The following is a 16,218-nucleotide window of genomic DNA, read 5'->3' as shown; positions in this document are numbered from 1 at the left end:
GTTTTGTGATATCTGATGGCCTGCATATGATTTAGTCTCTTGCATAGCTCTGAATTAAATTTTATCCCTCAAATCCTCCTGCAGTACCACAAATCGAAAGCCTATTTTTGGTAGGTTGTAGGTGCCTCTGCGTGTTTTCCTCAATTTCATTTGCTGATTTGTATACCGATGTGTGCCATCAGAAAAGGGAAGTCAAAACTGTTTTTCTCTGCTGCGCTGGCACGCCGAAGATTCATGTCCCACTGAGGAGTCGCAAATCACAGCTACATCCCAGCAGGAGGACCAACTTCAGCTTGAACAAGGCCTTGTTTTGTTCAGGGCCTGTGAAATGCAATTAGAAACCCCCTTGGGCCGACAGGGGCAGTGACTGAATGAGACCTCCCTACGGTCCTGGCGGGCTGCGGACTTTGAAGTCTTGCTCTATCTCTCCCCGAGAGCCCATCCTCGGCTCTTCAGCGCGACACGGTTCAAAGAGGAGACAGCGTTAGAAGACCAGTGAGCTTTCATGTGTCTCCTCCCACAGGCGTGTTGACGGTTATAATAAATTATGTGATATATCTGTTGTGATAATTTCCTGTCTCGTGATCTATCATCTTGCCATGCCCTTTTCACGCTGACATTCACAGCTCTCGGTCTGTTGGGGTGCACTGCGATTGGTTGATCTCGCAGAGGATGATGGTGTCAGATGTGATGCGCTGGCATGTTTGAGCCAATGGTTTTTAAATGCAACTTGCAAACTTTGATCATTCAAATGCATGACTGTAGTGAAGAGCAATTGCTTACATGTTATTGCATAAATACGTTGGCCCTACTTTTTCCTGTAATAATCTAAACACTGCATTATATACGATATAAGGTATACAGTATTTTTCATCAGATGTGTTCCTGGGATTGAACTCATGATCTTTGCTATGCTACAAAGAACTATTTTTTAATTGTGTCATGTACTATAGCTCAATATAAACTTAGTAATGCAGGACAAAGGTAATGGGTTCGATTCCCAGGAAACTTGCTGATAAAATGTATACTTTGTAATGCACTTTGGATAAAATGCATATGTACATTATGGTCACAGAGTGAGCCGAAACAGTCACTGTTGCCCCCTTACGAAAAATAAAGTAAATGTACGACGCCTCTGGAAGCTGCGGATGAATTTACACTCGCTCTCACAAACTCCTGCAAGAATTCCACAACACAGTGTGCGTGACATTAACATTAGTGTGAGGCGTTTATAATAAGCTGTGACAGGTACAAAGGCAGCCACCACATTAAATCACATTGTTCCTTTCTCACCCTACAAAGAAGGACGATGGCATACCAGCACAGCAGCATTAATTGAAACTGACGCTGTCGTCCAATGACAGTGAAGTCTCATTTTGGTGTGAATCTCAAAGGCATTCTGCTTATTCTCAGCCTGTAATTAAGAGACTATATCAGTGATTGTCAACCATGGGTCCGGTGCCCGCTGTACGGGCTTCAAGATGACTTAAAATTATTTTAAAGGGCGCATAGTACGAGATGTGATTTAAGTCTTAGGTGTGTCCAGTGTCTGTGATGTTTCAGCTCAAAATACCTCACAGATTATTTATTATAGCATGCCCCTTTGTGCACCTTATAAATTCAGATTAGCTACTACTTCTCGCTCACTTACCAAAAGAGGCAGTATTAAAGGTATAGCAGAAGATTTTCCTGAATTTTTAAAAAGAACCGCCCCTCCACTTTAAAAAAAATGCACATGCGAAACACTCTACCTGCTCCAGAGAGGGAGCACCTATTAAACGTGTGCACGAGAGCGAACCTAGGGACAAGCATGTACGACGGACTTACGTGAACATATCACCAGAATGATTGACAACTGGGATGACCAATAGGAAAAAGAAAATCTTCCGCTATACCTTTAAAGGTGCAGTGTGTAATTTTTTAAAGGATCTCTTGACAGAAATGCAAATAATATACAAAACTATATTATCAGTGGTGTATAAAGACCTTTCATAATAAACCCTTATGTGTTTATTACCTTAGAACGAGACCTTTTTATCTACATACACCGAGGGTCCCCTTACATGGAAGTCGCCATTTTGTGCCGGCATTTTTCTAGAGAAGCCCTTAACTGACAATTTTTTTTACTAAGTTGTCTCTGACGATGACATGTTTGTCCGGTGGCTGCTCCCGTAGGTTCTCTATGTGTTTCAAACGCGAGGGGTGAGCAGTGGACTAAGCCATTGGTTGCAATTCACAACCTCACCACTAGATGTCGCTAAAATTTACACACTGCACCATTAAGTGCTTTTGGTTAAAATAGATCTGATTTTGCTGAAAAGGGCAGAGAAAATACCAACAACTTGCTATGGGCATGGTAATGCAGGATTGTCAGTCAGTGGCTGTGGGCAGGCTTTAGCAGTGTGACATCACATTGCTAAGAGAATCAAAACAGGATGTCTTATGAGACATCGAATGCTTTGGTTTAATAGGGATTAAAAAGAAGGAGAGGGTGAATTTTGTTCATTGTAATACACATTTATGTCCAAACACCCAAAACAAGTGTAATGTGTATTTTTTTATTATAGGTGACCTTTAAATTAAGTTTATTTAAAGAGCGCCAATTATCTGATTCACAATTTTACATTTTCTTTGGTGTGTAATTTCGTATTAGTACTTGTTAATAATATGCAAAAGGTACAAACCACAAAGTAAACGATGACGCGAGTTATCATTTCCAATGTAAATCTCTTTTCCTGGACTACAACAACAGTTTTCTTCATGGGATTGGTGATGTAGATAAGACCGACATTGTTATAATTCCTCCCGCTTGGACTCACAGCCTGTAAATTCCTTACAGTTAGCAACCGAATCTTTCAAACATGGTAAGGCGCGGCACATTTCCAGCTGACATCAGAGGTATTCAGACCAATCACAACGTACAGATTAGCTGGCCAATCAGGGCCAGTTTTGTACAAAAAAAATCTGGAGCTACAAAAATGTACAGTAGGCTATGTGGAAAATAATGTGTTTTTTTAACCATAAACCACACGAACACATTGTATTATACCAAATACACAAAATTACGTTGTATTTTAGCAACGAAATACGTGCTCTAAATAACTAAGTTCTGGAGGAGCATGGTCATGTGATCCAACCAATCAGCGCAAAGAGGTGTCTATAAATAGCCGTCCCTCACCTCTGTCCCAGGACAGTTTTTGCAGCATCCCTCCTCCACCCCATCGCCTCACTCTCAATCTCAGTTAAAAAGGGGAGTCTAAAATTCTAAGCTCCAAGCCCTCCCCTAGGACAGCACGCCAAATATGCTTTATATCATTCCCTATTTATTACATGTTAATGCGAACTCGTGAAATTAGACTAAAAAAATAGACAAATAAGATAAAACAAAAAAATATCTAAATATTTTATTTACAAATATAGATCTTTGTATAGGTCGAGCTCTAGAATATTTTATTTTTTATTCTATTTTGGAAAATTTTATTGGAGGACATTCTTGTAAAAACGGTTGAGATTCAGTCATTGGTCTATATAGGCCTATGTGTTAAGGTAGTGTAGTAGTTAGGGTTGGGAGATGAGGGAGGTGTGTAAGCAGGAGCAGGAGTGGGAGTGTCTGTTGAGGGAGGGATCTGAGGAATGCAGTGTACACTACTGAGGGTTCAGTCTCGCGCGGAGCTGTGATCAGGATACACGCATTTCGTCGCGATTTCGTCCGGTTGGATTTGCGCTAAATTTGTTTTCCTCGGAAAGAAACTCAAAGGCTCGTGTTGACCCTGCTTGAAGGATATTACTGGATACAAATTCATTATCGTGAAAAAGGATTGACCCAGGATAGACACTTTTATCATTCATACTTAAGGTTAAAACAAATGTGGGTTGAAATATAAACAAACAAACAACTTTGTTAAAGCTGCTTGTGTTTCTCCTGCACCCTGTGAGGTTGTGTAGCAAAGCAACTTTTCGGAAAACAATTACACTGGAGTGATTTTAATCTTTGAAGCTTCGGATAATTAAAAGGACCGTTTTGGGTTCTGTTTCTGGATTAAACCGGTTATTATCAAGAAGGGCAAAAGTACTGTCATCGTCTCTCTTGACATTTTGGGTAAGTCTAATGAAATGTTGGCGTCTATCGATTTATGTATTTGCTTTGGTTATTCTTTCTGTATGTTCATAGTATGAGACGGGATTAAATATAACCTGTACCAAACTGAACTGTACAATTCAATAACTGATAAATTATTATTTGTAGCAAATGGTTATGTCGACGTTACAGTATTGTGTTTTCTAATGGGACGGGATAGGGATTATTTTAGTGTTTTCTTGTCATACGGCTTGTCATGTTTTGTAGTGATGAAACATCGCCCTCTTGTGGCTGACAGCAGTATGTATACTATATTTTGTATTAAACGTTTCAGTGTTTGTTAAATTTTTTTATATTGACACTAACTGTGTTTATATTGCAGATTGCATTGACAGATACATTCCTTTCTCCAAATGAAGGTATGAAAACCTTTTCACAATGCAACAGTACTTACATATTTTACATATATGCTGATTTCTTAAACTGTACATAAATGTTTCATCATTAAGAAAGTCTCTTATTGTTGTGTCCACCTAATTTACAGATGCATATAATGAATTTCTTTATTATTTGTCATATTTCATTATATTATAAGCGTGTTAGTACCCTTTATTACCCATTCATTTGCCTCCTGGGGTGAGAATTAAAAAGCAATCATTATATCTAACACCTCTAGATAAATTTGATTGATACATCCATTACATCCAATGACCATATCATATAATATTCCATTGCATAAACTATTTCATAGTCTCTTCTGAGCAATAAACACAGAATCTCTGGACATTTAATATCTATTTTATCATGAATCTAAAACAATCCAGATGCAGTATCTTTACTTCTTTCAAAGCTTGCAGTATCATTTCATTTCAACTTTACAATATGCTGACTTGTGAAATGAAAGATATAAACAGCACTTTTCATTGGCATTAAGCAGATGGTGTGATGAGAGATCCTTTGAATTGAGTACAAGGATGTAAAACACAATACCCTCGGAGCCAATTAGCATCTTGATAAGTTAGGAGGCGGGTGTATTCAGGCCAAGTACGTGCTGGTAATCTTCAAACATAATTGGATAGGGGGACGGTCACTCGGCAGCCAGCTTTCCCCAAAAACACTTTAACCTTGATCTATTTATCAAGACACGCTCTGTCTTCTATTTAATTTCTCTTGGCACACTTATACGTTTAAGTCACAAGGCATTAACCAAACCCCTGATCGGTTTTCTCTATTTCACTCATCATCACTATTCGCTTCAAGCTGTTTTTGCCTCTTAAGTGTGCTAAAATCAAATCAGAGGCACTCAAGAACTTAACCAGATTACTTTCATAGAGTCACCAGCAATAGTTAATGGAATTTGTGTCTTTAAGTAAGACCGGGTGCATTCCAAGCTTCTGTCTAGTACATTTGTCCGAATGGGCCAAAGTCCGTCCACGAGCACTGGGCGGCAGTCGCGCTGAACTTTGGGTGCTGGATCCCATACGTGTTTTAACAGATGAAGTTACAGATGATCACATTTTTCTTTTCTATTGATACATTTTGCAGATGCTTTTATGCAAAGTGCTTTACAAATGAGAGAGATTTTTACATTTTTCCAGAAATACTTGTTTGAAATACTTCGAACTCCAGTAATAATTAGGGATGGCAGATAAAAGCATTTTCTGATATCGGGCAATAGTTTAAAAACAGCCAATGATTAGGGCAGATTATATGCTGGCTATAAAAGGGGCAAAAAACACATGAGAACTTGTGCTGTGTGATTATTTTGAATAGTCTCTGTACTTCTAGGATTTCATGACATAATCATTTAAAACAAGGAGTAAAAACCAAAACTATCGGTTTACTAGATACTAGATGTCATTCTTATGCTGCATTCACATCAGCTGAGGTAGAGGCGGCAAAAACGCATTATTCGCACATAGTTGGCCGCTTGAACATTTGAGTTTATTCGGTTTATTTGTGCGTGAAAACCGTGTGTGAAATTCTAGTCATTCGAGACATTAACACGGAAATTCGCATCATGGGAGGGGCTTCTGCGACTCTGCTGAGACTCCGCTCGCTTCATGTAATCATGTAAATTCTACAGCAAGGTCCTGATTGGTTAACGCTGCGCGAAAATCCGCCTAATGGTGTATTCCCACCAGCCGCAGTAGAGGCGACAAAAATGCGTTATTCGCCCATAGTTGGCCGCTTGAACATTTGAGTTTATTCGCTTTATTTGTGCGTGAAAACCGTGTGTGAAATTCTAGTCATTCGAGACATTCACACGGAAATTCGCATCATGGGAGGGGCTTCTGCGACTCTGCTGAGACTCCGCTCGCTTCATGTAATCATGTCAATACTACAGCAAGGTCCTGATTGGTTAACGCTGCGCGAAAATCCACCTAATGGTGCATTCCCACCAGCCGCGGTAGAGGCGACAAAAATGCGTTATTCGCGCATAGTTGGCCGCTTGAACATTTGAGTTTATTTGCTTCATTTGTGCATGAAAGCAGCGTGTGAAATTCTAGTCATTTGAGACATTCACACGGAAATTCGCGTCATGGGAGGGGCTTCTGCGACTCTGCTGAGACTCCGCTCGCTTCATGTAATCATGTCAATACTACAGCAAGGTCCTGATTGGTTAACGCTGCGTGAAAATCCGCCTAATGGTGCATTCCCACCAGCCGCAGTAGAGGCGACAAAAATGCGTTATTCGCGCATAGTTGGCCGCTTGAACATTTGAGTTTATTCGCTTTATTTGTGCGTGAAAACCGCGTGTGAAATTCTAGACATTCGAGACATTCACACGGAAATTCGCGTCATGGGAGGGGCTTCTGCGACTCTGCTGAGACTCCGCTCGCTTCATGTAATCATGTCAATACTACAGCAAGGTCCTGATTGGTTAACGCTGTGCGAAAATCCGCCTAATGGTGCATTCCCACCAGCCGCAGTAGAGGCGGCAAAAACACGTTATTCGTGCGTAGTTGGACACTTGAACATTTGAGTTTATTTGCTTCATTTGTGCGTGAAAGCAGCGTGTGAAATTCTAGTCATTTGAGACATTCACACGGAAATTCGCGTCATGGGAGGGGCTTCTGCGACTCTACTGAGACTCCGCTCGCTTCATGTAATCATGTCAATACTACAGCAAGGTCCTGATTGGTTAACGCTGTGCGAAAATCCGCCTAATGGTGCATTCCCACCAGCCGCAGTAGAGGCGGCAAAAACACGTTATTCGTGCGTAGTTGGACGCTTGAACATTTGAGTTTATTCGATTCATTTGCGTGTGAAAGCCGCGCGTGAAATTCTAGTCATCCGAGACATTCACGCGGAAATTTGCGTCATGGGAGGGGCTTCTGCGACCATTTGCACCGTGTTTACCGCGTGTGCCGTGCCCCAGGATGGCTAATCGCGTCTTTGCATTGACTTAACATGTAAATCACTTGCTCTTGCTGCCTCTACTGCGTCTGGTGTGAACCCTGCATAAGTAATCGAATATCGGGACCTGCACAGAAATACTAGTAAAGTTGCAGCGATATGAAATTCTTCCACCAATAGTGATAGTTTGGTGGTTATATAAAATTGCATTAACAAAATTTTCTAAATGTTATTTATTCCTATATTATACCACGATGCTTAAATGCAATAACCCCACACCTTTAAAATGTCATAAAAATAGGCACCAGAGCAAAATAGTTTGGGAACCGCGGTATAAGCGGAAGACTTGACTCCCGTCTTTTGAATTATTTGAAAATAATGCTTTGCGTCATGCCCCAGGTGGTTACCTTGGGTGTGCATTATTTTCTTTTAATTCAACGGCTCGTCGTCAATTATTCCTTATATGACCATTAATGTTGAACATCAAACTAGTGATGATTCTTTACTTTTTCTATACACAGAGCTGGAATTCATAAAATTTTCTGTTATCTTTTGATTGACAGGATTTCGGCCATGATTATCGGCTGTTTTTAAACTATTGGCCGAAAGTGTGAAAAAACGCTTTTATTGACCGACACCGATTATTGGCCGATATATCGGTGCATCTCTAATTTCTAGTAATAATATTTAAAAATCCTTAAAACAAGATACTTAAGATGTAAAGTCACATCATTTTTAGTTGTTCAATTTTTTAACCTCATATAAATGAAAACATTTTACACCCATAAAGCAAATTTATTGTCATGTGAGTTGCATAAATTTGGTCGGATTTCTCTGAAAAAATACCTTTTCAAAGTTGCTCCAGAAATATAAAACATGGGTTATGTTATATAATTTTATTATAATACACAAAAGTACAGATGAAAAAAATTAAAAAGTCTTTCTGAATGACTTTAAGGAAAATGATGTGAGCAGATTGTTTAGTGAAGCCTATTAAACCATAAGCCATCTTAATTCAGTTGAGTTAAAGGACGCTTGTTTCAATCACAGGGGATTAAACAGCTTTCAGGGTCTGTTTTGTTCCTCAGCATTCTGCCAAGTTCTTCTGAGAATTTAGTTTTTAATTAGACACAGATATCCTTGAATGACACGCTTCATATTTTTAATCACCTGTCTCTGAACGTGTGCAGTGTCAGACTCGACAGTAATGCATGTTTATGTCACGGTGACTATGTTAAGCCTTCTGTTGTTATGGTTGTGGGCTGATAAAGCTACCGTATCATTTTGAGGAAGCATGCTGAGGATCTGGATCATCTGTTCGCCTGACACTCGGCTGTCAGAAGTTGACAGCTTCCCTCGCCAATTACTTGGCCAGGAATAACTGTTCCTCTATTCAGTTTTGGCTTACTGTAGGTGTGGTAACTGGCCCGGGACTGAGCGTTTTACACGATGCCGCGACACATGTGAATGTTGTGTTAAAATTCCCAATTTGAAACATGGCTGCTGGTTCCTAGCAGCTGGTCTAGACCATCTTGGACCAGCAGCAATGTGGTGTCCATTCCAGCTTGTAGTGAATAACTCAGACTAGCTAAAGACCAACTAAAATCAGATGCCACATATATAAAAGTCCCAGAATGCATTTAACATCAAGATCAGTATTGTCACCTTCAAAGCTGAGTGAAACTATTCAAGGCCGTAGTATAATCCGTTTATTCTTTGTTCATTGCAGACATAGGTATACATGTTAGTACAACGAAGTCAGTGAGATAGGCAGCCAGAACAGGGTTCACATTGTTCCTGTGGTAACCCGAGCCGGGCCTGACCCGAGCGTCTGGGGATGGCGTATAGCCTGGATTGGCTTGTTGAGAGATCAACGAGACAGCTGCCTGTTTGGAGCTTTCAACACAACTCAAATAAACACTTCAACTATCCAACTTGAGAGCTCACATTGCCCCAAACTCACACACACGTACACATCAGACCTGCGACTGGCTACTGTGTTAAGACTTTAGCTTAAGTCCAGGCTTCGTAATCATTAGTGCTAAAATAAGTCTCTGGCCACCACAACACAGCTGATTGTTTAACTGACGCCCAGTCTCTCATAACCAAGAGGTATGACGTATCCCACAATGCATCAGCAGACATTGTGTACATGGCCCAGCTACATCCCCATTACTAATCCCCCACTGTGTGAAACCTGACCACTGAATAATGAAACAGCTCAATGATCCTGTGCCTATTGTACCGGCTGTGGGAGAACACTGCCATTTTGCTCACAGCAACTTATATGTCTTTAGCTTGTGTACTGAACTGGCCTTTCATTGTAAAGGGGATTAATTTATTATAACATGAGATGATTTCCTTATATAAGTCTTCATTGTGTGCTGTAAATGTCTATTGAAATAAGATTTTGAAGGAGGGGCAACACGTTCTTAAAACTGTTTGGATTTAGAGCTTTAAAATTGTTGTGTGAATATTAGGGATGCACCGATATATCTGTATCTGTATATATCGGTATTGGCAGATAAAAGCTTTTTTCCCAACCATTTTTCCTAAGCCAAACCTATCTGTATTTATTGGTATCAGTATGCTATGCACTTTTACAATTTTATGATATAATACTTTGAAACAAAGAGCATAAAGCAAAACTATTTGTATCAATAATTAGTAGTATCGGTATGCTATGCACTTTTAGGGTTTCATGACATCAGGCGCGGAGCTATGGGCGGGCCTGGCCCGCCCAATCAGAAATGTAAAAAATACTACTCTGTATAGTTAGACATGTATACTACTGTATGTGGTGTAATTTATCTATTGCATGTTATGTTATGTTAAAAACAGTAAAATTATAAGTAAGCCTGATAACTATTTAAAAACTATTAAAGCAGTTGAATGTTGCTATGCACTTTTAGGATTTCATGACATAATACTTTGAAACAAGGAGTAAAGGCCAAAACAATCGGTATTTATCAATATCATTATCTAGCGGTATCGGTTGCTCTGCACTTTTAGGATTTCAAGACATAATACTTTGAAACAAGTAGTAAAAGCCAAACTTATTTGTATTTATTGGTATCAGTATCTATCGGTATCAGTATGCTCTGCACTTTTAGGATTTCATGACATAATACTTTGAAAAAAAAGAGCATAAACCAAAACAATTGGTATCATTATTAAGTAGTATCAATATGCTCTGCACTTTTAGGATTTAATGACATAATACTTTGAAACAAGGACTAAAAGCCATAACTATCGGTATTAATCGGTATCATTATCTAGCGATACCGGTATGCTCTGCACTTTTAGGGTTTCATGATATAATACTTTGACCAAGGAGTAAAAGCCAAAACTATTGGTATTAATTGGTATCATTATCTAACAGTATCGGTATGCTCTGCACTTTTAGGATTTGATGACATAATACTTTGAAACAAGGAGTAAAAGCCAAACCAACTGTATTAATCAGTATCATTTTTTATCGGTATGCTCTGGACTTTTAGGATTTGATGATATAATACTTTGAAAAACCAAAACTATCGGTTTTAAACAGTATCATTATATATCGTATCGGTGTGCTCTGCGCATTTAGGATTTCATGACATAATACTTTAAGACAAAGAGATTAAAGCAAAACTATCGGTAACTTTCAGTGTCAGTATCTGCACAGAAATGTTGCATCGTGCATCCTTAGTGGATAATATGTTTACTAAAAACACTTAATGATATTATTTAATAGTTATATTACATAATTAATAATATAACTTGGCATTAAGGGTGAACTGTGGGCAAGTATTTGTTATTTGTCGTCTTTTTGTTAAATAGCAGTAACAGATCTGTGCATATTACTGTTTCAGTGTTGTGATGTAAATCACAATAAGTGTGAAAATCCTGTGCATGCACCACACAGTTGGTTAACTGCTTTGATGTATTAACTGAGAGTTGTAAGGGAGCAAGGGAGAGAAAGGGAGAGAGAGAGAGAGAGCGAGAGCAGTGAGGCAATAAGGGAAGTGTTCGCTTAGTCTATGTGATACCCAACACCACAGACTGTGATCCTGCAGACAGACGGGTAGTTTGAGAATACAGAGAGATACTGTTCCCCTGTGTCTTATTCAAGAGCTGTTGAACGCCTGCTGATTGCACCGGAGAGAACTTTCCGAACCTGGCACATTGACTGAAAGGCTTGTAGCGTGATTCAAAGATGTGGACACATTACAGTTCAAAAATAAAGGGATCTTAAGAGGTAGGACATTTTTATAGCTTCAGTTTATTTGTTGAACAGTTTCTCCCTGTGTGAAAATCCGGCACATGTTGTGTGTTTAGTGCTGGCATCTGCACCAGGCTTCCTAACTAACTTAACTAAGAAGTCCCTGCACGTTCAGCTTCTTTAGGAAGATCACTAACCAGTATTAACCATCCTGGACTACCGTTTGGTCCTTGATGCATTCTGTCACATTTATAGTATTTTGGAAACATCTCCAGCAGATTTTATGTGTAGCACTGCACAATCGACAGAGCGTTGGTTTAGCGCCACAAAGGTCATAGGTTTGAGTCCCAGAGAACACACATAGTGATAAAATGCATAGGTCGCTTTAGATTAAAGCATCTGCCAAATGCATAAATGTATCCAAAAAATCACATTTGTGGTGTCGGATAGCCACGCTTATATTCTTGGACGTACGCTGCTGAGTGCCAGAGAGGTGCGTTTGAACAGCTGAGCACCGTTAGCTGACTGTACTTCATTCACAGAGAGCTTAAAACCATGTTGAAACCTGCCAGCCTGCAAAAACAACTGTCTTCTCAGTTATTTGCCAACTGCGCTTCAGCAACAACACACACAGCCCTTAATGTCACCGTATGATTTATTAGACGTCTCCTGCCGAAGGCTCACTACAGCAAACACAGTCTGATTTGAAGATTACGTAAAGATTTTAAAAGGACTTATACCTGCACTCCGCCTGAGCCACGTTTGTCTACTATTCACGAAGCTCCCTCCAACTGCTCCCTTCACAAGATTAAGAGCTTTCCCCCTTGGCACCCTGTCAAGGACAAAATTTAAAGAACACAAGTGTTTAACCTCTAGCTAATCTTGTCTTTGTGAGAACGGAGGGATTAGACGATTGGTTTCTGCATGCCTTGAAGGGTAAGGCCAGTAATGGGCTTGATGAATGACAAAAACGGCTCGGAGAGGGATGTTGCCAAATGACACAGGAAGACAAATTTGCCGGTGGCCTGACAGCTCCAAACAGAAGCTTAGCCTAATTCCCGATTCGCATCAAAATAGAGCATTACTGCGCCATGACACTAATTGAAAATAAGCAGTTTAGGCAAAGCGACTATTTTGGGAACGCGTTTGCGTTTGAATAGGGCACGATGTTTTGATTTTTTTTTTTGCATTATTTGGGTTTTTGGATGGCCGCATTGGTACACTCTGTGCTTTGATTAATCTGGATGCAAATTAGATTTAAACACCAGAGCCATTATGATCCAAGGACCTATTAGGGACTGGCTGTGCTTATTATTTAGCCTTACATGATTAGTCTGTAGCTGGTCCAGCTATTGAGCTGTGCCATGTGGTCTGTACTTCTCATTATGGACTAGATGGGAACTCTCTGTTCTGCTCTCTGGAGACATATAATTTCAGTCTGCATGTTCATCTCATTATGGATTGATACGCCGCTCTTCGTTTATGAAATATTGCATACTGGAGACTACAATTGCATAATGGACCAGTAATGCATTCATGGAGAAAACCCAGCATTTTATGCACTCCTGCTTTACTGTTCACCGCATCGAATGACCCCCACGGCTGTGTCACCCAATTCAATGCAAACGGGTCATCACAAGGGATTCGGGGGCGAATAAGTTCCCTCCTCCACAGACCCCTGGTGTTTGCGAAACCCTCGGAGAAGCTAACAATCCATTATGGTGCTCTCAAAAGACTTTTCACTATAGATACAGCGGGGAGGACCGGAGAAAAGGGCCAAATTGACGGCTTGCCACAAAAGAGATTTACTGCTTCGCTTTATGTGCATGAGTGCTGTTTAAAAGGAGGTAATTGCAGGTTGTATAGATGGGCGAAACCCCATGGGATTTTACCCCTTCGTCGCATTTGCATTCACTGTTAGTGGCCCCCTGGGAGGGACCTGTAAATGTCACAGAGTAACCAACGTCATCATGCGGTACGGCCGTGACAAAAAGCGTGTAAAAAGGGCGATTGCTGAAAAGAGAGAGAGATATCCTGCCCTCTTTATAGTTCAGTGAGACTCTACCTCATTTCACTTTACTTTATGACTGCAACATGGTGTGCCACTGTTTAACAACATTACTATATTACATCCATTATTATTATTATCTATGGTACATGTTATATATACAACAACTAAAGGATTAAATAGAGTCAGCACTAAATTGAAATTTTTCTAATAAGGCAGTCATTGTTGTATTACGTTCAATTCAAATTTATCCCTGAAGTGCTTTACATAATTTTGCATTTTAGTAAAGCAGCTTTACAGTAAATACAATATTTGTATAGGCGGACATAATATATAGAATAAATATACTGAAGAACTGAAGATCAAAGTTCATAAAAGAGGCCCAAGGAACCTTCAAGAATTAAAGACCATTTGTGTGGAAGAATGGGCCAGAATCACTCCTTAGCAATGCAACGACTGGTTTCTCCATACAAGAGGTGTCTAGAAGCTGTAATCACCAATAAAGTCTTTTCTACAAAGTATTCAATAAAGTGTGTTCAATACTTATTCCCTGTCATTTCACTTTATTTATTATGACTCAACTTGTATACTTAAATGTTTTGATTTCTTGGTATGTATTCAATATTTGGCTTGATGGCTACATCTGGTGGAAATTTTGTGTCAATAGCCCACTTAATGCTGATGTGTCAAATACTTACCCCCCCCCCCTGTATATTACATGTACATCTTGTAAAAATGGGCATAATATTATAGTATTATAGGCAAGGTTTTTGGTCAAACCCATAAAATTATGTATTAAACTTTGGCACATGAATGATACATCATATACCAGATTATAACTTTTGGGTCAGTAACTACTAACCAAGAACTCCCTTCTTACCCCTTAGCAACACCTTGGCAACCACTCTGAACATCTTGCATTAAGCATTGTTGTGGCTTTCCACAAACACATTTTATATATCAAGGTTATATTTTCAATTACATTCGGTAGAAAACATAAACATGTTTTCACAGACCCTATGTAAATAAAAATGTAAAAATCGAATGTTGCTTGTTTGTATGGTGACCAGTATGACCATTACAGTAAACAAATCACTATTTGCTATGATAGAGACTCCTGCGTTGTAATGTTGACACAAATGTTTTTTACTTGCAGATCTTGCTAATACCGCAGATGCGAGACCAAAAGGTGACAGGCACGATGGCACAGGGAGGAGATATTTAAAGACCAAGCATCTTCTCCAAGAAAGACCTAAATAAAGTCTTTCACCTTTCATAGCAGCTTATAAGAACTTTTAAGTGCATTAACACCAGCTAAAGAAGAGGGGTGTGTTTCACCTATCACCTGCTCCAGACACCTCAACATGTTCGCCCCGACAACAGCCCTGCCTCCTTCACCTGCACTCTTAACAGGAAGTGCACTGCCTGTGCCTGCTGCGACATCATCTGCTTCTTACACAGGTATCACTATTATTTGTAATGCTGTATTTGTATCAGATGCTAAAACTTTTTTATTTGACATTGATATCACAAGGATGCATGTGGCAAAAAAGGGGTTAATGCAACCACAACTTAAAAATACTTGCAGTGTGTATACTATGACATCATCATTTACAGTCTTTACTCTGTTTTATGTCTTCTAGAGCACGATCTACTGCGACAGGAGTTAAACTCTCGGTTCCTGGCCTCTCAGACGGCGGATCGAGGGGGTGCACTTGCTCCTCCGGCGTACCTGCGCACCGAGTTTCATCAGCATCAGCACACACATCAACACACACATCAGCACACCTTCACACCCTTCCCTCACTCCATCATTCCCAGTCCGGCTGCACCACTGGTGCGTACCCCCGCTAGACACGTGAGGATTTTACTCCATATATGCATTTTTATATGTTCACAGTCATTGTTTAAAGATAAAACATTAATAATTTTACTTTTTTTTGCAGTTTGAGAAATACCCAGCTAAAATGGATGCTTTTCAGAGACACAGTGTAAGTTACTATACATGATAATGGTAACACTGCACAATAAGATCGTATTTGATACCGTTAGTAAATGCATAGGCTAACATGAGCAATATAGTTAAAGCATTTGTTAATGTTAGTTAAAGGCAGGGTGCATGATTTCTGAAAGCCAATGTTGATATTTGAAATCACCTAAACAAACACGCCCCTACCCCAATAGAATCTGGACCTTTTTTGATAGACCCGCCCCACACATACGCAACACAGGCAATAGAGACAGAGCGCAACGCGTCATAGCCTGAAAACCACGCCCAACGGGGAGAAAACTATCCAACCGTCTTCATTGACTTTTTATTGCGAGAGGCCGCCTTCTTGTCATTTCTGGCCTACAACAAAAACAGAATAATGCCTAAAAGCCGCCGTGCGACAGGGTGCACAGCCAACAAGCCAAAAAACCCAGAAAAACGTTTTTATAAGCTGTCAACCCCAAAAACGAGTGTTTAAAGACACAAAAGTGGAAACAGGCAACTTTTCATAGTACTTCTATTAGTAGAACTGCGCCCACTAGAGGAAAATGTAGTCAGCGATCCACTTTTTCTCCTTA

At 39.8% G+C, this 16,218-nt stretch overlaps 1 protein-coding gene across 4 annotated transcripts in view; it reads left to right on the top strand.

Moving 5' to 3' along the window:
- The window catches only part of auts2b (activator of transcription and developmental regulator AUTS2 b), a 44,219-nt gene that overhangs the window by 20,649 nt on the left and 7,352 nt on the right, over positions 1-16,218 (top strand). Inside the window, exons 1-5 of one of the 4 annotated variants that reach the window (XM_073862697.1) lie at positions 3,583-4,099; positions 4,461-4,497; positions 14,807-15,111; positions 15,294-15,487; positions 15,597-15,641. In XM_073862697.1, coding sequence (XP_073718798.1) covers positions 15,015-15,111; positions 15,294-15,487; positions 15,597-15,641 — 336 coding nt within the window. In that variant the 5' untranslated portion in view covers positions 3,583-4,099; positions 4,461-4,497; positions 14,807-15,014. Of the gene's footprint in view, positions 1-3,582; positions 4,100-4,460; positions 4,498-11,420; positions 11,679-14,806; positions 15,112-15,293; positions 15,509-15,596; positions 15,642-16,218 lie in introns of those variants that run through there. The other 3 variants (XM_055196318.2, XM_073862695.1, XM_073862696.1) reach the window with 3 other exon arrangements.

The sequence above is a fragment of the Misgurnus anguillicaudatus genome, chromosome 24 (assembly GCF_027580225.2).
Source record: "Misgurnus anguillicaudatus chromosome 24, ASM2758022v2, whole genome shotgun sequence".
In the NCBI taxonomy this organism is placed as follows: domain Eukaryota; kingdom Metazoa; phylum Chordata; class Actinopteri; order Cypriniformes; family Cobitidae; genus Misgurnus; species Misgurnus anguillicaudatus.
This window is presented reverse-complemented; position numbering and strand designations above follow the sequence as displayed.